The following is a 22,687-nucleotide window of genomic DNA, read 5'->3' as shown; positions in this document are numbered from 1 at the left end:
CTGGGGGACAAGGGAGAGAGTGGGAATGACCAGTAATGGGTGTATGGTTTCTTTTGATGAAAATGTTCTGAAATTAGATTGTGCTGATGTTAGATAATACTATTAGTATAGTAAAAGCCACTGAATAGTATGTCTTAGAGGGGGTGAATTTTAGGGTATGTGAATTCTATCTCAATAAAGTTGTCATTTAAAAAAAATGCCCAGACTGCCAAGTTGAACCCTTGGCTGGCTGTGCACTGTGGCCCCAAAAATTTGGGGGTGGGGCAGGAATCGCATAATCCTACTAAATTCTTAAATCCTACTAGATTTTAAAAGGGAACAAGTAGCTCTCACCGGAATAATACAATAAAGAAATTAATAGTGTCAGTGCTGTCTGTATGGCCAAATTCATCCTTTAGAGAACTTCAAAGGTAATTCTGGTCTTAAGAACATCTCTTACTCCCCGGGGCAGGGGGTTACCTATTTATCAAGTTACAGAAACAAATATTCATTTGTAAAAAACCCAGGACAGACTTCTCAGTTCCCAGCTCAATAAACACACACACTTTTCAAGTTTAGACAGAGCTTTTACCATGACACTTTGCCCAATTATACATCTCACATTAGAGGCTTTGGGAAATCCTCCCAAACTATTCCTCAGTGTTGGAGGGGGACTGAAAAATAATCCAAAGAATATTATCACAGCTTTAAAGAATGCTCCAGAATGCTTCTGTCATTTCAGCTACATTCCAGGAGGTGGTAGCAGATGGTTATAAAGATACCCTAGGAACATAATCGTAGGCGAGTTTGAGACAGGTAAACTCAGGCAAAAAGACTTCTCTAGAACTCTTAGGTACCATCACTGCAGCTAAAGGATCAAAAGCAAATTTTTATAATAGGCAACATCTGTACCTGCAGCAAACTTTAAAACATACAAATAGGTATTCAACAGAAAGCAAGCCTTTTCTCCCAGTGCTGTCCCCCGGTCACAGTGTTCCCTTTCCCAGAGGTAACCATCATTACCAGCTTAAGTATCCTTCCCGAAATTGTCTATACATTTACAAATATACACGTTCTGCACCATACCTTTTTCATTTAATTTATCTCAGGTAGCTTTCCATGCAGTACACATACCTTACTCTTTTTAATAGCTTCATAAGATCCCATGGTATGGATGCACCATAATATATTAACCATGAAATGAATTCTTATTATCAGTCTGTCTACAGCAGAGATAGGAAATTAGCCCCCTATGGGCAGACACTACCCATGGATGTGTTTGTTCAGCCATCATAATGGCTTTAGTGTGTGCATCTCAATGGATATGGCCATGTGGGGTATGGTAGAGAAAGCTGCCCATCGGCATCCACTCCCATCTTTTAGAGGGGTCTCACTGGGAAGTGGCTGACCTGCCAGGGCCTACATTTCCCAGCTGCCTGGCAGCTTAGCAGAGCCATGGGACTAGATTTCCCCTGTGCCAGTGGAGTAAAAATGGTCAAAGTCCGTGGTCTGAAGCCTCCTCCACACGATCTCTGCCCCTTCTGCCAGGTGGACATACAATGACTGGAACAGGGCTGTTGTGGCAGAGGCAGAGCTGAGGCTTTCTGCTGTCACCATGGAAACCTCAGGTTGCAAACCTTAGGCATGGTTCTGGAAGAGGTGGGTCAAAGTCAAGAGTGAGAGGGGGGAAATTCCCACAAACCCAATAGAACAGAAGAAACACCTCTTATTTTTTTAAAAATTACCTTATGAAAGCAACTGTTTCAATGAGGAAAAGGAGGTTGGATACTGGCTTCACCGTGTGATTTTTCTTGCAGAAATTTCAGTAATAAAAGAATATTCCACAGTAAAACATATTTCATGGCTATAAATACAGAGCTATAAAACTTAAACATCTCTGAGCAAGCCCCGAGTCTGACTGCCTATAGGTTTTGTACCACCGCAGCTATGTGGGACTGTGAGGAGACGGCTCCAAGAGCTGATCAGCTATTACAGATGGTGACCTCCCTACCCCACACGGTGATCACAGTGCTTCAACTTCTCCCTGTGACAACACACGCTTTAGGTTTGATGTCAGTACCTAGAGCCCTGGGATATAGTCTAAGCTACTACAAATCACACATCCACACTCTTTACAGATATCGAAGTTGAAGCCAGTTGTCCCACATTTCTGAAGTCAGCCTTCCTCATTTTTATAGACTTAAATTCTAAATCAGCCCTTTGTTCTTTTTTCCCACTTCATGTCACCTATTTTCATAAATCTGAAGGCATCAATGCCACCCACTTTGGTGCTATTCCCTCAAATCCCACTGGAATCCTAAACCAAGAGCCTGTGGGATCTCCTCCCTTTGGTTCCACAATCTTTTACTTCATTTCCTGATTCTTCCTTTCTATAAACGTATCACTTCTGTGTAACAACTATCCCACCTTTCTCTTCATTTTCCTCTTTTACTCTTGCTTCTTTCCATCTTTGCTCCATCCCATTTCGTCTTCACATGATTGGTCCACTTTAGGCTACTCAGTCTTGGCAGCTTAGCTTCATCCACTGTTTTCCACAATCCCGTGAGACCCATCTTGTTAAACACTGGCTTTGTTTCATCTTTCCCTTTCAACTCACATCTGTATCTGGCTTCATCCCACATTATCTTCTCTTGTCTTTGATTTTTCTTATTCTTCCATGATTATAAACAGGGTGGCCCAGGAAGTGTGTCTTTTAAGTGATACAGGTGGCAGAAGGAGGGGAGGTGGGGAGTGAAAGGAACAGGGCCCCAGGAGAGTGGCAGGTGAGGGTAGCTTCCCCACATTACCAAGCTAGGGAAGTCCAGAACCTCCCAGGCAAAATGAAGAAAAAAGAAGTTACTCCATGGTTAAGCAAAGACAGATGGAGCAACAGAGGCTGGCTGAGCCTTCAAGCAGGCACTTCACAAAAAAAGGAATATTACTGGCCAGTAACAATATGGAAAGCTGCTTAGCCTCTCTAGCAATCAGGGAAATGCAAACCTTTGCTTATCTTATAGGTAATGATTAAAAAGATGAATGTGAACCAGTGTTGCCGAGAAGACACTCTCAGATACTGTGAATGACGGATTCCATTTATAGATCTTAGTCTACAGAAGAGTTTGGCAACATAAATCTACACTTTAAACGTCTAAAGTGCTTGACCCTGCAACTCCAATGTGCAGGATTTAGCCTACAAAAATAACTACAGGAGGAAACAAATATGTGGCTAGGAACTCATTACCAACCTGCCTGTTTACTGCAGATAGCATGAGAGCATGTGGTGCTGTGGGGGAAGCTGGCAAAGGGGGGTGGGGAGGGCTAACCTTGTCCGGGGAGGAAGAGGAAGAGGGAGCAGTAGGAACACAAGGGACATAGGGGTGTGAGGAGGACATGAGGATGGAGAGAGGCTTGCAAGGGTGAGAAAGGAGCAGGGGTGGGATCAAGGTAGTAGGTGAGCTTGAGAGGAAAGTATGGAGAAGAGAAAATTTGGAGATGCGGGACAGCGAGAACGCTCCATCAACATATGATCAATTATGTCCATATCATACAGGCATTAATGGAATGATGAAGCTCTCCATACGAAATAGAAAGACATTTAATTGAAAAGATCAGGATACAGAAGAGCAAGATAGTATGATTCCACTTATCTAAAGTGAAGTATAGAAAGATCAGTGCGGCAAAGGGATTACTACATGGATACCACACTTCTCACGGAGGGGGGAGGGCTCTGCTGGCGGGTTTAGATTCCACTTCATATGTTTCTAGTCTGTCAGAATTTTGATTATTTCTAACAACAAAATGCAATGCACTAAAATTCTACATAATTTAGACAGACCCTTGTACTTTCTTGTGAGAATTAACATGGGCCTAAGTAGATGCAGTGATACCACTTGCTTTTCATACTACAGAAACATTCTATTCCTCATGGGATAAATTTAAACTGCTCATTAAAATTTCATTTCTGTAGCTTTGTACTGAAAAGTCAGTGGGCTTAGGCTATTAATACAGGTGTCAGCCATCTAGCCAGTCTTTGTCCAAAAAAATCTTAGATTTATCAGGCCCTACCACAAGAGTCCTTATCAAACCAAAAGACTTTTCATCTTAAAGTCATAGAGACACTGGAGATATCAAAGGGAGCTCTCTTCATCTAAGTGCTCCTGAAAGCAGCCCCTGAGACAGGGATGTGGGCACAGGTATTTTAGCTGGGTGTGGTGAACATGAGACAGTGTAAGAGGGAAGCAAGCCACGAAAATGTGCATTCACGAATGGGGCACTATGGCCGGCAGCGGGCTGTGGGCTCTCCGCGAGGCTTCTGAAAAATTGGGTAGGAAGAACCATGGAACTGTGTCCTGGAGGTCAAGGGGGTGGGGGGCTTTATCCTCATTGATGGAGGCTTGCCCTTGGAGGCATTAAATACCTGGCACTTGTAGGCCAGGGAATACGGGCCTCGGACACATACTGTGGTCTATGGGCCAAACATGCACTGCAAGTTGAGTATTCCTAACCCAAAAAGCCAAAATCTGAAAAGCTCCAGAATTCAAAACTTTTTTATTTTTTATTAGATCATAATTGTGTACATTAATTCTATCATAGGATACAGTGTATTGCAGAATTCAAAACTTTTTGAATGCTGACATGATTCTCCAAGGAAATGCTCATTTCAGATTTTAAATATTTGAATCAGGGATGCTCAACTGGTAAATATGTAATGCAAATATTCCAAAATCTGAAACACTTCTGATCCCAAGCATTTCAGATAAGGGATATTCAACCTATATTCAGACTGTGAATCAGGGATGCTCAACTGGTAAATATGTAATGCAAATATTCCAAAATCTGAAACACTTCTGATCCCAAGCATTTCAGATAAGGGATATTCAACCTATATTCAGACTGTTTATTAGCTCACCCAAACCTTCCAAATCCATGGAGTACTGGCTCTATTTTATAGATTAGGAATATGAGATGCACAAGATTAAGTCCCTTGCTGAAAATCAAACAGTTAATAAGCAGCTGAGCTGAGCTCCAAATCCAGTTTTGTCTCTTCCATGATATGATGCAATGTTGTAAAACCACAGCATGTAAATTCTCAAATACAGCTGGCACCTCCTGGCTGGATCACATAGCCTGAGAGATGATTGCAAATTTCCAACCTCCCTCCTTGCAAGAATAAGATACTAAGATAGCTTCCCAGATTGTTTCAATCTTCTTGCATCCATAAAAAATATTCTGGGTCATAATCCACCAGCCATGTGAAACTTTTATAGCATCATCACCCATGGTTACTCCACCCTAAATACCAGTTGCTATGAAATTATGCCAGAATTTGGATCAAAGTATGGGGGGAAATTCAAGGCAAATTTTTGTCTGATGAACTCATGGCAGAGAATTAAATTTCATACAGAGTTCCAGATTCTAGTATATTAAAAAACAATCTATAACTTGACTGTGAGGAGAGTACTTTATTAGAACAAATAAAACATGCTGAGCTCTGCCCAGACACAGAGGTCACGCTAATGTGTGAGCCAAGAAGAGTCTTTTCTTGCTTTAGTAGAAATGATAATAATCTGCAAATCACTAGCATCTGAGGCTGGCTTGATTTAAAATGCACATCGATACAGAAAAAGTTCCAGGAAATCATTATATTTATAGTTTGCATGCATGAGTCAGTAGAAAGGCCCTTGGTGCTCTCAAAATAACATTTGGTGATAGGATAGGACAGGACACTTGTATCCTATCACCTTCACAAAAGCAAAGGCATGTCTCTCATCCTATTCCCTAGATTCCCTAGGAGGACATCTACCATGTCATCGCAACCCAGGGGCATAGACAAACCATTAGTGTATAGCTGCTAGCTCAAAAAAGTTCCATTCCTAGAAGTCCCAGAGCAGCCCACCTGAAGGGCCCTTTGCCCTAGACCCCTCTACCCACCACTCAACAGTCAGTCAGATCTTAAAACCCCTTTAGTATTAAACCCTACAGGGTACATGATCTTTTCCATGGGGATAAAATGTAGGAGAGAGAAGGTTCTGACTAGGCAGTGATCATCAAGATCTTTCACATAAGAACTGTACAAGCATCAGAGGAAATGGCAGACAGAAATCTATCTTGTTTCCAAATTATTATGATGCAGAGAATAAGACCCCAGCCATGGACTCAGTGGGCTGCCTGGGGCTAAAGTATTTTTATCCCCTTGATAAACAATTTCATAATTCTTTTTTTTTTTTTTTTGAGACAGAGTCTCACTATGTTGTCCTCACAGTAGAGTGCTGTGGCCTAAAAGCTCATGGCAACCTCCAACTCCTGGGCTTAAGCAATTCTCTGGCCTCAGCCTCCCAAGCAGCTGGGACTACAGGTGCCCTCCACGATGCCCAGCTATTTTCTGTCACAGTTGTTATTGTTGTTTTATCAGGCTCAGGCTGGGCTCGAACCCACCAGCCTAAATGTATGTGGCTGGCACCATAACTACTGTGCTACGGGCGCCAAGCAGAGAATTTCATAATTCTTGATCCATTGTAAGTATGGGCAAGGCTCCAGACACATGGGCTATATATCTGTCTAGAATTGCTTTCCCTCCCAAGAATACCACAGCCACACGAAGACCTTCATGGGATGGGAAATTGCCAGGTCTGCTCTTTCTTCAGATTCACAAAGGCCTCTCTGGCACATACATATCCACTGGCTCCAACAGGAAAGGGAAGGGTTGAGGGGGCAAAGGGGCATTTCACCTGGCACACTGGGCTGGAAGACTTTATTCAGATCCAAGGAGGCAGCTCTGGAATGGGTTTTCTGTGGCCGCGGTGGTGGGGTGGGAGGGTCCTCACCCCTTTTCATGGCCTCTTCTATGGAGGTGCTAGAGTAAGATCTGTAGCAAAATAAAGGAAGGTCAAAAGGGAAAAAGCAAAGCTTTACTCTCTTAAGTTGGGTTGAAATGGAAAATATCCTCAAAGTCAAAGTGATTGCAAAGGACTGGTCAGCTACCAAAGAAGCCATAAATTCTATTATCCTTTGGATGCCACTATTGACATTGTCCAAATCCAACCACGAACTTGGGTCTTTTTCGCCTCTTTGTTCTTATTATACCTTGCTTTAGAACTAAATTTACCCCTCCTAAAAAGTCAGTTATCCCTACAAATCAGTTTCTGTTGGAATTGTTAATAAGAGTAACATGCAACTCCTTGGCTTATGTACTTCCATGTTTTAGCAGAAAGGCTTCATGATATTAACTGACTACAAAACACACCTCCTATTTACTTACAAGCGTGATAACAGGTCCATGCGGAATTGTGACAGATAAACTGAAGGTAAGAATCAGTGTTTGACGGGAAAATGCCACAAACGAAATTCAAGAAAGGAAAACACGTATCAATCAGGTTGAGGGGTCTAGCTTATCTTACCCTGAGGAATTGGGTTTGGGCAATTTTCAAAGCTCAAGACGCATTACCTTCTTACTTAATCTGTAGCAAGATGCAGTTAACTAACTTCTGAGACTGTAATTTTAATAATGGAATTTAAAGAAAAAGGAACTAAAAAACTGATCAAAGGTCACATAGAAAGTTACATAGGTTCAATTCAAACTCTAGCCTCTGTTTCTAAATTCCATTTTTAAAATGTTCTCAGACATTTCTTATCAGCGAGACAAGAAATCCTTTAGCAGTAGCAGCTGGAATATTTATCAGACACTTATTTACTTCAGATTAATGTGAGGATACAAACGACTAGGTTACAATGTTTGCATCTGTAGGTAGTAAACTTATTTATTTTCTAAATTAATCCAACTCTGTACACTGATCTATGGTTTAGGAATGTGTTTCAAAGATAAGTTCCCAATACACTGAACATGAGAGGGATCTAAGAAATAGATGTGTGTGTCTGTTCTATTTAGCTTCTCAGCTAACTGTATGTCAAAGCATAAAATGACCTTTGAGGCCGAGATATGTCCCGGAGACAAATTAGCCTCAGAAAACTGTTCTTCGCATTTAGCTATTAGGCTGGCACTTAGGAAATTAGAATCCATCAATTACTATTAAGCCCCTTCAGTTCTTAACAGAGCTGTTTTTGACACAGCGAGTTTGTTTTTAGTTTCTTTTTTCTGAACTAGTTTCTCAAAGTTTCTTTGTGGCAGTCAAGGATTTTGTGCGTCATACAAGGTTCTAATCTTTAATAAAGCCACCATAATGGCGCACAACATGTTCTGGGGTGGTCCCTGTAACATAACTGACAAGATAGGCAAAGCAAAGGCAGGTAGAGACCAACAGGGACAAATGCTTGAACACTTCAACAAGAGTCAAGGAGAGTGAACATGACGACTTTTTAAAATTGGAACTCTTCATTATAAAAGGATATCAGAGACCCTTGCTAGAAATTAAAAGGACTTCCTATGTCACATATAGCTTTAGTGACATTTCCCACTCAAGAAAGAATAATGTGTTTGTATATAAATAATGTGTGTGCACATAAAGTTAAGCACACTATCCTATACCATATACCTCATAATTTCCTGGGTTTCCTTGTAGAAATCTTAGAGTTTCGACCCTTGCATTTAGGCCTATGAGCCATTTCAAGGTTATTTTCGTTTATGATGTGAACTAAAGGTAGAGGTTCTACTTTGCATATCTGTTCTCTTACTGCATTTTGAAAAGATCATTCTCTGTCTCATTGAATTTCCCTGGCATGTTTTTTGAAAAGTAATAAACCATGTATTTATTTGTATGTGCCTAAAAAAGGAAGAACAGATCAGTTTAGAAGAACAATAAGCATTCTTTAGAACTCAGATTCATATAAACATTTGGTATTTAAAAATGAAAAAAAAAACCTGTATGTTTTTATTTTCATGTGGAAAATTACTGAATATCAAATAAGACTGTATAACCATGACTGAAGCCAATTAAAACATAAATGTGCAAGGAATTGACAAAATGGCAAATGTAGTAGTGTTAGAAGGGTGACTTTCCCTCTTTCTCCTACATTTCTATAAAGCTTTATTATTTTAAAAAGGATAAAAATAATTTGATTGTCTTGGTCTCAGTAAAGACCCAGATGGAAAATAAAATCATCCAAATTAGACCAGGAGACCAATCTCTAAAAGGATAATATGTAAAACTTAGCCAGACACATTAATAATGGAATATGTGGCTATGAGATTTTGTAATTTCACTTGCAAATTTCATGTTGGGGGAGAGAAGAAGTCAGTAGAAGCTAAAAATGTGAGGTTTGATTTATGGCTAACAAAGTACACAGAAGGAGATTTCTACAATTCAAAGAAGGTGTTTCCTACTATGAAAGCACATAAATATTACTAATCCCACAGCCCAAAGCTAGTACAAATTTGTAAAAGATCCATTCATCCTTTAAAAAAAGGTGAGTAAATGTGCAACCACAGAGAGAAAGAATGCTTTTTCTTCCTACCAACATGAATTACTCTATGTGTTATTTTTTTAAATATAAATATAGATATTTATACCTTATATGAACAAAGAAATAAAACCCCAACTTGGAAAAAGCAAACATGAAATATAAACAAAGGGGTAACTCTTTGATTTACAAAGAGATGAGATTTCCTTAAATGTCGGTATTTTAGACATATAAAATATGATCCTACTTAAATTCACTTTCTCAAGAATGTGTCTAATAACCAAAGGAAGAAAAAGTCACTAAGAGCCAAAGCAAAACTTAAAAAACACACACTCACAGTACCCTATCTTACACTGCAATTCTACTGGCAAAAAATGCTCCCAACACCATTTCCCCGCTTCAATGGATTAATTCTATTAATGTTTCCGTATTTCCCTCTGCTCCTGTCTTCTGAGTCTGATGTCGACCAAAGCTCTGCCTTACTGGCTCTCCATGTTTTACTAGCTTGTAACACTTTAAAAGTGTGAAGCTGAGAAGAGGCGCCAAGACAGGCTCAAACAAACCATAAGGACTGCTCACCTGAAGCTTTGAGCTTCACTCAAGTCCTCATAAGCATTTTCTTTCCCTACTCTAGATTTTATTCTCTAGGCTTCTTACTTTTTGATATTGATCTTGTCATAATAACAAATTCCAGTGTTTATTACATTTGAATCATATTTCCCTCTTTCCAAAGCTGCTTCTGCCTATTAGTTATCATCCTGCAACAACTTGATCATCTGGCACAACCCACTTCACAGCAGAGGCCATAGTGCTTCGTTCACCACCTTACAGCATGAACAACCAACCGCAGAAACTAAGAGGCTTCCCAGCGTCACTGCAGGTTCCCATTAGGCCACTGCCAAGTGAAATGGCTCAGATCCTGAGCTTTCTGTCTGAGGGAAAAGGAAATCATGGGTTGGGTTTGGGGTTTTTATTTGTAGTCAGGGACAGGGCACAAAGAGCATTCATTAAAGCAGAAATTAAACAAACACTACCTGGATCTTGGTCTTGCTTTGAGATTGTTGGAATCCTTAGGAGTTGCTGAAACAAAGATTATTGGTTGTTTGCTTGGGTTTCATTTCTGCAGTTAAACAGGTTTATAAAGCAGCACCTGGGCTAGTACAGAACACATCAACAGGTAAGTGTAGAATACAAATGTTCGTGTGGAGAGCTTGACCGCTTCCACATTAAAGCTAAAATTCAATTAAAAGGAAAGAAAAAACAGCATATTTTTCCTTTTGTCAGAACACTATCTGAGAAGCCATTCTCAAATCCAAGTTGATTAATGAAGTCATTCCAGTATAAAAAGACAACCCCTTACAAGGGGTTGTCTTTTTATATGATAGATTCACAACTGAAGGTTTCTTGGTCTCTCATGATGGCCTAGTAATAGATTTTAAACCAGTCTCTCCTGAAGGCTAGGAAGGAGTTTATCTGGCTACACATTTTTAATTAAAAAAATATACTACCACGGCAACAAAGCCAAAAGAAAGCAAAGCTCCTACAGGTTAAGTTGAAATGAGCCATGCACTTTTTCCTATAAGAAAATATTCTTGTGCCCCACATCTCTGTGACCAAATTATACTGGGAATATTACTAAATAAAATCATTAAAATATTTTGTCAGTCATGTGACTTCCTCATCAAATTTAAATCATAAGCTAACCTGCTCACTACCAACACCCACGGAATCTACTTTCTCATCGCAAGTTCTAAGGAGTAATTAGAAACCTTTACAAAAATATTCATCTTCTTTTTATGTTTTTAATGTTTTTCCTCTATGGAAAACTTCAGGAACCAGTCAGTATCTAGGCTAATGTATAATATTATACATTTTTCATCAAAAAAAAGGTCATAAAAATTCACAGAAAAAGTGCTGAGGAATAAGGAGAACATAACTGATTTGTTTTCACAAATTCTTCCAAAAAGAAAATGTCTCACTGCATTATCCCATCCTTGTTTTCACTTCTCCAAAGATAAATCCCTCCTTGGTCTGGAGCAGCCTGAATTTATGATGATCATCAAAATCCTTGGGTTAGATAAGCAGGGCAGAAAGGGGAGCTGAGAATCCTCACAAATGCTAACAAGGCTCAAAGCTAACTGCGAGTCATACTCCTTTAGATGTGGTCAGCTGCAAGAGACGCCTTTCTCCCAGCCTAAGCACCTTGGCTTGCTGTAGTGAGAACACAGGCATCTTTTGGCTTCAAACAACTGAAACACTGCCACAGCCCTGGAAACTATGGAGAGCCTAAGGAGTAGAAGTCCCCTCTTGCCCATTATTGTGCACCCATACCTGGACACAGATGGAAAAATCCCTCCCTCCCTCCTGCAAATCCCAGGCAGCAAAGAAAGGCAGTCTGGGGGGGGCCCTCTCCCTGCCAGCAAGGCTGCCTTGGAGCTGGGTGGGCAGAGTGTGACCAGACTCACCGCAGAGCTGGGGAAGCCCTCTGAGCAGGCTGCCTGCAGCTGGCTCCGTGGCCCTCTTCTCCCTCAGGCCCCACTGCTTTCAAGAAACACATGGGTAGGAGAGGTCCCGGCCACGTTAAAATACTGTTCCCCAAACCAGACAACGGTGACTGTTAATTCTTTTTTCAACTGCCATTATCTTTGCCTTTTTGCTGATGTAGGAAGGGGTGTGGAAGGAGGGCTGAGCCCTGCTGGTGAGAGATAGACACACAGACAAACAGACAGATGGGGTGACGATGTAGATGAGCAGTGGAGAGACAGGGCCAGAGACCAGGCCAGGAGTCCTGAGGCCTGGGCAGTCCTCCTGGCCATGATGCTAACTAGTTGTTGCCTCCCCAAACTTCATTCTCCTCACCTACAGGATGAAGACCAAAATAATGCATCCCCTTTCTCCCAGGGACAGATAAGAAGGAAAAGATACTTGGGAAACTGTATGTATTTGTATTTCAGAACAGTGTATAGATAAGAGCTCCTAATTTTTCAAGCTTTAGAGGCCTGGTTCCTCCTAAGACAGCAAAGGAGGTACAGGTGGGAACAGGTAATGGAAGGAGAGAACTGCTCTACCCCAGCAAAACCATGGCGTGACCTTTGGCAATGGAGCAGCTGCTAAAACCACCAACATCAGTCTGAAGACTAGACTGCGAGGGAACTGACCCAAACCCTCAGCGTGATCCAGACACACCAAAAAAAAGTTGTGCAGTGGGCTCTGTTCAATTAGGCTGGAAGGGGATGTCAGTTTAATATTCTCTTAGACCCCACTAATATATACACATTCAGCAATTAAAAGTGTAAGGGCATAGAAAAAAATATTTAACAAGGAATGCCCCCAGTTCCGGAGAACATACTACCACCCCATCTATCACCCAGCACGTCGACATCTTCATCATCATTATTACCACCAACTATGGAAAAATGGGGCCAGGAGCTGTTCCTCCTTCCACCTGCAAAAATATATCCTAGGCAGGTCTCCACAGGTTTCAGCCTAGAAAAAGCTGAACATCACTCTAGTTAACTCTTCCATCAGCCTCCAAGCCGCCAAGCCTCCAAAAGTCATACTTGGCTTTTGATGCATATGAATATCTGCAAAAATGGCAAGGGCATGGTGTGCTGTGAATTCAAGCAGAAGCCACTGGGCGTATCATACATAGCTTCTCATTTAGCTGGAAAGAGGGAAGAAGAATGACAACTTCCTAGAACATTCCAGGCAGGTCATCTTTCTAGGAAATGAGAATGGGAAGAGAGAGCAAGCCTAAAGTAAACGTGGCATGGACAGTCACCCAAAATTCTAAATCACCACCTTGCAACTCTTGTTTCTCCCACTGGGAATCCAAACATTTCTCAGGTAAGAGAAAGTTTGAGATGAAGGAGTTCCTCATACCCAGAAAGAGGTGGCAGTAGGAAGAACAAATCAGAAAAAACACATACGGGACACAAAGCCGGATATACTCCACATACATTGGCACACTTGTTAGGTTTGGTTTGGTGGTGCCATGTCCTAGTCAGTGAAGGACTATTAAAAATAAGATCTAAGGCCTGTGCCCCAGAGAACACTTGTCTGGGGCTAAGAACCCTAAAATAATAGGAATAGTTATGATCCTTAAAGATTGTGGAGAAGTACCAATTTAACACTCCAAATTCAAATAGCTTTTGCTAATACCATAACATGACATTACCAAAACTGGAATGGCATCCACTTGAGCTCCAGAAATCAGAGCTAGAAAAACTGACCTGAGGCATTTGGCCCACACCCTATGATGAATGAACCAAATCAGTTTCAAAGGTCAAAATTAAGCTTAGGAATTCCACTACTTTTGGAGTCATGATTGATCTGTAATCTTAATTTTCTACTTTGTAGCATCACCTTCTAGACATAGTGATTCCCAAAATAGACTAACCACCAGAATCACCTGGGGAGCTGTCTGAAAACACAGATTCTCAGGCCTCCATTGATGAAATCAACCATATATATTCTCTCTCTCTCTCTCTCCCCTTTCTCCCATCCTCCCCCAGCTCCTTCCTCTCCCTCCACCCTCTCTCTCTTAAGCCTTGAATCAACTTGGCATGTATAAAATACTATGTGACAGCATAGGCCTCAACATGATATTGATTATTCTGTTTCAACTTTAAATAAATAAGCCTGGAATGACAGCTAATCATAACAAATGTGATTTGCTTATTAAATATGCAAGAGAGGCTTGGCACCTGTAGCACAGTGGTTACAGCATTGGCCACATACACCAAGGCTGGAGGGTTCGAACCTAGTGTGGGCCAGCTAAACAATGACAACTCTAACAAAAAAATAGCCAGGCATTGTGGCAGGCACCTGTAGTCCCAGCTACTTGGGAGGCTGAGGCAAGAGGATCACTTAAGCCCAAGAGTTGGAGGTTGCTGTGAGCTGTGACGCCACAGCACTCTACGAAGGGTGACATTATGAGACTCTGTCTCAAATAAATAAATAAGAGAGAGAGCAATAAGAGAGAAAGCAGCAACTTCCATCATGTCCTCGTAAGCAGAGCTCCAAACAGCAATGCCTTCCATAGCCACTTTATTTTTACCTAGGTTTATTTTGGTTCAATGATAGCTCCAGTTACAGAGAGCTGAGGACAGAGGCCCAGCTATTCTTCAGAGCTCCACAAACACTGTTTTGACTCTCCAAGAAACTTAACAACCACAACTATTATTTTTCTCTTTGGTATCCACTCTATGTATAAGCACATATTCTTGCTTTCCCAGTGGCGAAGCATAATGAAAATATTTGAGATTTCTGCTTGGAAATGGAAAATTATCAACCCAACTCTGGGCCTCCAGGTGATGTATCCCATCAGTTCCTTATCCTACAGAGAAACCACAATACCTTCTTAAAATCATTTTACCTTTAGTAAGACCCTAAGTTCACACTGAAATCTAAACTCAGAACTTAAAAGAAATAGCCTTCTTCTCACACCTGAAAAGAGAAAAAGGGTAAAAAACAAAAAAGACCAAAAGGTTTCCTTGCCATAAAACACAAGACAAATATTTAGAGAGAAAGAGACATTCTATCATAAAGGTAGCAATTGCCTACTCACTAAAACTTGGTTTTCTTAATTACAAATAATTATATTAAAAGTATATGAAAATGGTTTTCTCCTACCTGGATCCTCAGACACGTCCTTTGGTAAGGCTTCATTGGTAGTACTTTTCAAAACTGGTGGTGGTTTGTTTTGTTTTTAAGGAACAAAAAAGAGAGAGATAGAAAAAATAAATATATAACATTTTTATTTCTGAGGAATATTACATTAAAACAAGGAATCCCTACTCATCACTTACAAAAAACCAGAACTTACATACCTCTAAAAGTTGCTATAACATTTACTAAAACAATAAAGACCTCCTGGAGTATGAAAACAAGTGTACCTCCTTCTAGAGAGCACTTCTAGTGGTTAGGAGGAATATTACTAGGAAGTATCAGGAATTTCCCTCTCCTCATTCCTGACACCCAGCCCAATGACATGAGAATCCCTGGGAGCGAAACCCCAGCTTCAATTGTTTTTAGAGCTTTCCCAGTTATTCTACTGTGCAATCGTGGCTAAGACCCCCGGTTAGGAGAGTGATCAGAGTGCACACTGCTGCAATGCCCAATTCCATCTGCCTCTGCTGAGCAAGTATTTAAATAGACAGTATACAATTACTGTTCCTTGGAAAACTTATTTTTCATGTTCGGCCCCTGTACAATACTGAATCAATAGCAGATCTCAACAATAAAACCTGAAATAGCTTCACTGGTTTTTAGTCTCTTCAAATAAGCTTCTCATTCATGGGTAGCGAATCAATATCAGATAACAGACAGAATACTGGCTTGAGGCTTAGAAAATCTTGGGTTTTGCCCAAGCTCTTTTTCTTAATAACTAAGCAAATGATTCATACTGCCTAAACTTCAGTTTACTCACCTCTAAATTTTAGGTGATAAAACATACCAGCCTCCACTCAGGTTTGTGGGCACTGAATAAGGCAGGGTACACCAAGGAGCCTAGTAGATTATAAAGCATTATACAATGTATGGGGGTGGGTGAGTGAGAGGGTCCCTCCTCCACTTCTAACTATTCTCAGGCCTGTGCTTGACGGTTGCTCTGATATGGAACACAGTGTTGCGCTGCTTCTCAGCCACGCACACGGTAAGATATGCAAATTGTAGCTAGCTCTGTGTCACAGCCTCACACCCACAAAGTCACCAAGAAACAGATAAAGCCCAGAGATAAAAGTTTTGTCTGGAAGAAAACTTTCTCCTGGATTAGACTTGTGTGCAAATGATGTGCATTTACACTGATTTCCTAGGATCATCTGCCAGCACAAGATGCTAAGCTCTCCATTCTTTCAGCTTCTAGTCACTTCCTAATTCCTACCAGAACAATTCAACATTAGGGTCAGCAGTGACTAAGGGGTCAATGAGTTGAAGGGAGATGGATACTCAAGCTACTGCTACCACTTTATGAACTATTCTTTTGTGACAACAATTTGAACTAAATTTAGCAAATGTGTTTACATATAGAGAGCCGGCCTCAGATGCTCTAGAAGCCAGCCATTCCAAGAGAATGGAAAAGCAGAGGTAGAATGTCTTTACAGAAGAAAATTCATTCTTTTCATACCTTGTTTGTCATCACCAGTCACATCTTGGGTAGGGACAGGAAAGTCAGCCATGTCTTTAATAGATGTCTTCTTTGAAAAGAAAAGTAAATGAATTATACAGGTTACAAAGGAAATTAAGTAACGTGCACATATGATGTCTCATGCTTTTTGTTTTTTGAGACAGAATCCCACTGTCAGTAGAGTGCTGTGATGTCACAACTCAGCAACCTCAAACTCTTGGGCTTAAGCAATTCTCTTGCCTCAGCCTCCCAAGGAGCTGGGACTACAGGCACCCAGCACAATGCCCAGCTATTTTTTGTTGCAGTTGTCATTGTTGTTTTAGCTGGCCTGGGCTGGGTTCAAACCCACCAACTTTGGTTGTATGTGGCTGGCACCATAACCACCGTGTCGTAGGCACAGAGTCGATGTTTTATGTTTTAAAAGCTGTATTTCTTGCCAACATTTTTGTTCCCAGTGAACCCTGAAATTAAACATTATCTTATAACTTTAGGCTTCTAGTGCAATATAAGTTAACTGATATTGAAAGTTTTCATATACATAGAAAAAAAACTGAGACTAATGACTGAGATCAAGGCATATATATTAAATGTGAACCCAGACTAGGATTTGGCCAGAGAATTGCACATTGTCCATTCAGCCAAGAACAAATCTGTCCCTTATGTATTTTATCGTAGGCAGAGAGAAGTTCTCACAAGTTCTGACTAGTGGCCCCATAATATGGACATTTGCCAGAATCTGTCACAAAGAGGGTATCGAACCCTGATTAAAATACCCTTCTTGCTATGGAATAAGAGAAGTTCACTGATAGGAAGATCAAAATTTTCTCCTAACTCACATATGGAAGAAGTCCTCACTTCTACTAAGAGGAATACTCAGATTGATTAGGTATGAATTCATTTTCATATTATTTAAAATCTTACTATAAATTTATTTCTTATTAACTCTCAATTAACATGCATCCTAACTATAGTTAATAATAATGTATAGTATCCTTGAAAGTTGCTGAGAGAGGTGATCTTTAATGTTCTTACCACAAAAAAAGATAACTACGTAAGATAACAGATATGTTAATTAGCTGTTATGGTAATTATTTTACAATGCATATATATATCAAAACCTCATAAAGATAAATAATTTTTGTCAATTATGCCTCCATAGATCTGGCAAAGAATATCCACTCTAAGGTATATGATAAGATTAACTTCAAGAATAATATATATTCATATTTGCTTTATTTATATATACAAACTCTGGAAAGATACATAAGAACTGAAGGGTGACTTGGTAGATGGAAAAAAGGGATGAGGACTTTTTATTACATACCTTTTGATATTCTTTATATTTTAAACATATTCAAAAATAAAATAAAGATAAATTTTAAAACTTAAAGGAAGGAGAGCAAATTCCTGGAGCTGTCCAGTGCTCTGAAAGGTTAATTGGTTTACTTCTTAGAAGTCAAACAATCCCAGAGAGATAAGCAATACTTCTGTTTTTAAACTGTTGTAAGGAATGAGGTTAAAGTACTACTTTGTAGGAACCTGACTAGGATTTAACAATTCTCAGTCAGGTAATTCTTGGCATTATAATAAAGCCTCCAGGTACTATTTCCCATTCAAAGCCTACTATTTCCAATAAAACAGAGAATGTATTTGAACAGTGCATTTCTTTCTTTCATTGCCTTCTCCTGCCTGGATTATAAATAAGATTCCTTTGGAGAAGAAAATGCTTTAGGAGTAGGCAATGTAGATAAAAAGAAATCCAAAAAAACCGTTGAAAGAAATTAAATATCTAAATAAGATATTTAATAAGACATCCCATGGTCAGGGACTAAAAGACTTTGTATTACTGAGGTAGCTAAACTGACCTACAGATTCAATGTAATCCTTTTTTGCTTTTTTTTTCTTTTTTCTTGGCAAAATTCGACAAGCTGGTCCTAAATTTCACATGGAAATGCAAAGGAGCCAGAATAGCCAAGATATTCTTTAAAAAGAACAAAGTCAAAAGACTCACACTTCTGATTTTAAAACTTACCACAAAGTAATCAGGACGGTGTGGTACGGGTATAATCATAAACATAGAGATCAATGGAATAGAATCAAGACTATAGAAATAAGCCCTTATATTTATGGTCAATTGATTTTCAACAATGGTGCAAGATAATTCAATGAGGGGAAAATTGACTTTTCAACAAATGGTGCTGGGATAACTACAAATCCACAAAAAAAAAAAGTTGGATCCCTTCCTCAGAGAATACACAGAAATTAACTCAAAAAGGATCATAAGCCTAAAGGTAAGGTGTAAAACTATAAAACTTTTAGAAGAAAACATGGGTGCAATTCTTTGGGATTTTTTTATTAGGTAATTGTTTCTTAGCTATGACACCAAAGCAGAAGAACGCTTACAACTCAATAACAAACAACCCAATTTAAAAATGGACAAAGGACTTGAATAAACACTTCATCAGAGATACACAAATGGTTAATAAGCACATGAAAAGATGCTCAACATCACCAGTCATTAAGAAATTCAGAACCACAATGAGATACCACTTCATTCCACCAGGGTGACTAAAAGCAAAAAGACAAATAACCAAATAACGAGTGTTAGCAAGGATGTGAGGACACCACAACCCTCATACACTGCTGGTAGGGAAATGTAAAATAGTAAAAGCTGCTTTGGAGAGCAATTTGGTAGTGATTAGGGATGGAAGGAGGTTAAAGGGGCAACAGGGAGGTGGGAAAGAATGATGGCCTTCTAGACAAGAAAGTTGGAAGGGGCCCTAAAGTGAAATGAGGAATTTGGGGTGGGTGTGACCTAGTTAACTAAGTATGTGCTGTTCCTGTAAAATATAACTTTTAGCCTGTGACATAAAATAAAGATAATGATCCTCCCATTAAAAAAAGATAAGGATCCCCCTATAAAACAAAGATAAGGATCCCCTGTTACAGAACAATGCACACCGTAATTGCTACAAACAAGACTAATAGACACTGTGATACTAACACTAGTAAAATAACAGTTAATAATTATTGATACAGAATAAAGAAAATTAGATTTATTTGACAATTTGGGTAATCTTCAAGCAATGAAACCAGGACAGCACACCTGGAGGCCTAAGCGGAACCAATGGGAATTCTTACAGATAACTGGAAGAGGAATTGGGGTGAAAGTACTTCTGCTGGTGTATTGCCTTTGTGTTGTGTCTCCTCTCACTCAGAGGGGGAGCCTTGTCCACACTCCTAGAAAAGTCTATGTTTATCTCTGCATGACTTTAAATAAAAGGTATACTTTTTCTTTGCTATATTGGAGTCCCAGCTGCCTCATTTTCCACTCCCCTAATTTCTTGCTCTCCCTTTGACTAAGCAGAACTTGCTAGTTCTGCAGGGTGAACCGAACCAGGTCCACTGACCAGCTCAGAGGTGAATTAGCAGGTGGCTCTTCAAAAAGTTGAACACAGAGTTATGATAAAATCCAACAATTTACCAGAGATGTTGGCGTGGATGTGGAGAAAAGGGAACACTTCTACACTGCTGGTGGGAATGCAAATTAATTTGTTCCTTTTGGAAAGACATCTGGAGAACACTGAGAGAACTAAAAATAGGCCTGCCATTTGATCCTGCAATTCCTTTATTAGGTATATATCCAGAAGACCAAAAATCGAATTACAACAAAGATATTTGTATCAGAATGTTTACTGCAGCCCAATTCATAATTGCTACGTCATGGAAGAAGTCCAAATGCCCATCGACCCATGAATGGATCAATAAATTGTGGTATATGTACACCATAGAATACTATGCAGCCCTAAAGAAAAATGGAGACTTTACCTCCTTCATGTTTATATAGATGGAATTAGAAAATGTTCTTCTTAGCAAAGTATCTCAAGAATGGAAGAAAAAGTATCCAATGTACACAGCCCTATTTCAAAACTAATTCATAGCTTTTATAGGAATGTCATAACCTAATTATAGCCTTAGAATGTGGGAAGGGGGTGGGAGAGGGGAGGTGAGGGGGATGATGGGGAGAGGGAGGGTGATTGGTGGGGTCACCTCTATGGTTAATCTTACAAGGGTACAAGTGAATCTTTCTAAAAGCAGAGTATGAATGTCTTGACTCAATAACTAAGAAAATGACATGAAGGTTATGTTAACCAGTTTGATGAAAGTCTTTTTCAAAATGTGTATGAAAACAGCACACTATACCCCATGATTGCATTAATGTACATAGTTATGCTATAAGAAATTTTTTAAAAATCCAACAATTTCTCTCCTGTGTCTATATCCAAGAGAACTGAAAACACATGTCCAGGGCTGGGCACAGTGGCTCACGCCTGTAATCCCAGCACTCTGGGAGGCCGAGGCAGGCAGATGGCCTGAGCTCACAGGTTCGATACCAGCCTGAGCAAGAGCGAGACCCTGTCTCTAAAAATAGCCAGGTGCTGTAAGCAGGCACCTGTAGTCCCAGGTCCTCAGGAGGGTGAGGCAAGAGAATGTCTTGAGCCCAGGAGTCTGAGGTTGCTGCGAGCTATGATGCCATGGCACTCTACCAAGGGTGACAAAATGAGACTCTGTCTCAAAAAAAAAAAAAAAAGAATAGAAAAGAAAACACATGCCCATACACAAATTTGTATAGGTATATTCATAGTAGCATTATTTATAAGGCCACAAGTGAAAACAACCCAAATGTCTATCAAGTGATGAACAAACAAAATGTGGTTTATCTATACAGTGGAAGATTATTCACCCATAAAAAGGAATGAAGCACTGATACGCACACATATGAGTGAAAAGATTCATGATAGTAAAAGAAGTCAGCCACAAAACACCACATACTCTACAATTCCATTTATGTGAAATGTCCATAATAGGCAAATCCAGAGACAGAAAATAGATTAGTGATTACCAGAGGCTGGCAGAGGGAGGAAATAGTATAGGGCTTCTCTTTGGGGCAATGAAAATGTTCTAAAATTAGATTGTAGGGATAGTTGAACTCAATATACTAAAAAAATGAACTGTATCCTTTAAATGGGTATGGTATGTAAATTATATCTCAATAAAGTTATTTTTAAGAAGAAATCTAATAATATAAGGAACACTAATAAGGAGAAATATACCTGAACTTATAAACTATAATTCCTTTTTTTGCAAGTTGCATGCCTTTATTTTTTATTTCAAAACATTTAAGGGGGTACAAATGTTTTTGTTATATGGATAGCTGGTCAGTAGTGTGTTCATCACCTGAACATGTTCACTGGGCGTGATGGGTAGATTTTTACTCCTAAAAAGCAATCAGCCACAGCTTTCCTCACAATACCAACACCTATGCTGACAACATCACTCACAGGGCTGGTACCAAAATCTATTTAAACGCATACGTTTGTGACAGATTAAAAAGACTAGCAGAAAGAACAATGAGTAACAGTTTAGAACGTGAAATATTTAATCATTCATTAACTCTTTTTTTTTTTGAGACAGAGCCTCAATCTGTCCCCCTGGGTAGAGTGCCATGGCATCACAGCTCACAGCAACCTCCAACTCCTCAGCTCAAGCGAGTCTCCTGCCTCAGCCTTCCAAGTAACTGGGACCACAAGTGCCCAGCACAACACCCAGCTATTTTTTTTTTGGTTGCAGCTGGGACCACAGGCGCCCAGCACAACACCTGGCTATTTTTTTTGGTTGCAGCCAATCGAGGCCCAGGCTGGATTCGAACCTATTACCTTAGGTGTATGTGGCTGGCGCCTTAGCCACTTGAGCCACAGGCACTGAGCCATATCTTAAGTCTTACTGCCTTGCAGACCTGTCAATATTCTCTCAGTTATTGTGATGGTAAATGGCATGTCTCAAGTTGGCTAGGGTATGGTGCCCAGCTTTTTAGTCAAACGCTAGCCTACATGCTGCTAGAAAGGTATTTTTTAGATGAGATTAACATTTAAATCAGTTGACTTTGAATAAAGCAGAGCACCCTCCAAAAAGTGGGTGCGCCACATCCAATCAGTTAAAGGTCTTCATAGCAAATACTGAGGTTCTCCAAGAAGGAATTCTGCCCCAAGACGGCAACATGAAACCTTCCTGAGTTTCCTGTATGCCTGCTACCCTGAAGAATTCAGATTATAAACTGAAACATCAATTCTTACCTGAGTTTCTATCAATAAACCTGCACCCTAGACTTCAGACTTGCCAGTATCCACTATAGAATCACCCCAATTTTTTAAATTACTTTTAAAATTA

At 39.9% G+C, this 22,687-nt stretch overlaps 1 protein-coding gene across 3 annotated transcripts in view; it reads right to left on the bottom strand.

Moving 5' to 3' along the window:
* The window catches only part of REPS2 (RALBP1 associated Eps domain containing 2), a 184,088-nt gene that overhangs the window by 75,485 nt on the left and 85,916 nt on the right, over positions 1-22,687 (bottom strand). For 2 of the 3 annotated variants that reach the window (XM_012806409.2, XM_012806410.1), the window contains exons 9-12: positions 16,460-16,529; positions 14,968-15,021; positions 10,368-10,413; positions 6,708-6,844 (exon numbers count right to left, since the gene is read on the bottom strand). In XM_012806409.2, the coding sequence (XP_012661863.1) occupies positions 6,708-6,844; positions 10,368-10,413; positions 14,968-15,021; positions 16,460-16,529 (307 nt within the window). The remainder of the gene's footprint in view (positions 1-6,707; positions 6,845-10,367; positions 10,414-14,967; positions 15,022-16,459; positions 16,530-22,687) is intronic. The other variant, XM_003791874.3, reaches the window with a different exon arrangement.

Source organism: Otolemur garnettii, unplaced genomic scaffold (assembly GCF_000181295.1).
Source record: "Otolemur garnettii isolate 467f Iridium unplaced genomic scaffold, OtoGar3 scaffold00051, whole genome shotgun sequence".
In the NCBI taxonomy this organism is placed as follows: Eukaryota; Metazoa; Chordata; class Mammalia; order Primates; family Galagidae; genus Otolemur; species Otolemur garnettii.
Note: the sequence above shows the minus strand (reverse complement) of the source record. Positions and strands in the feature narration are given on the sequence as shown.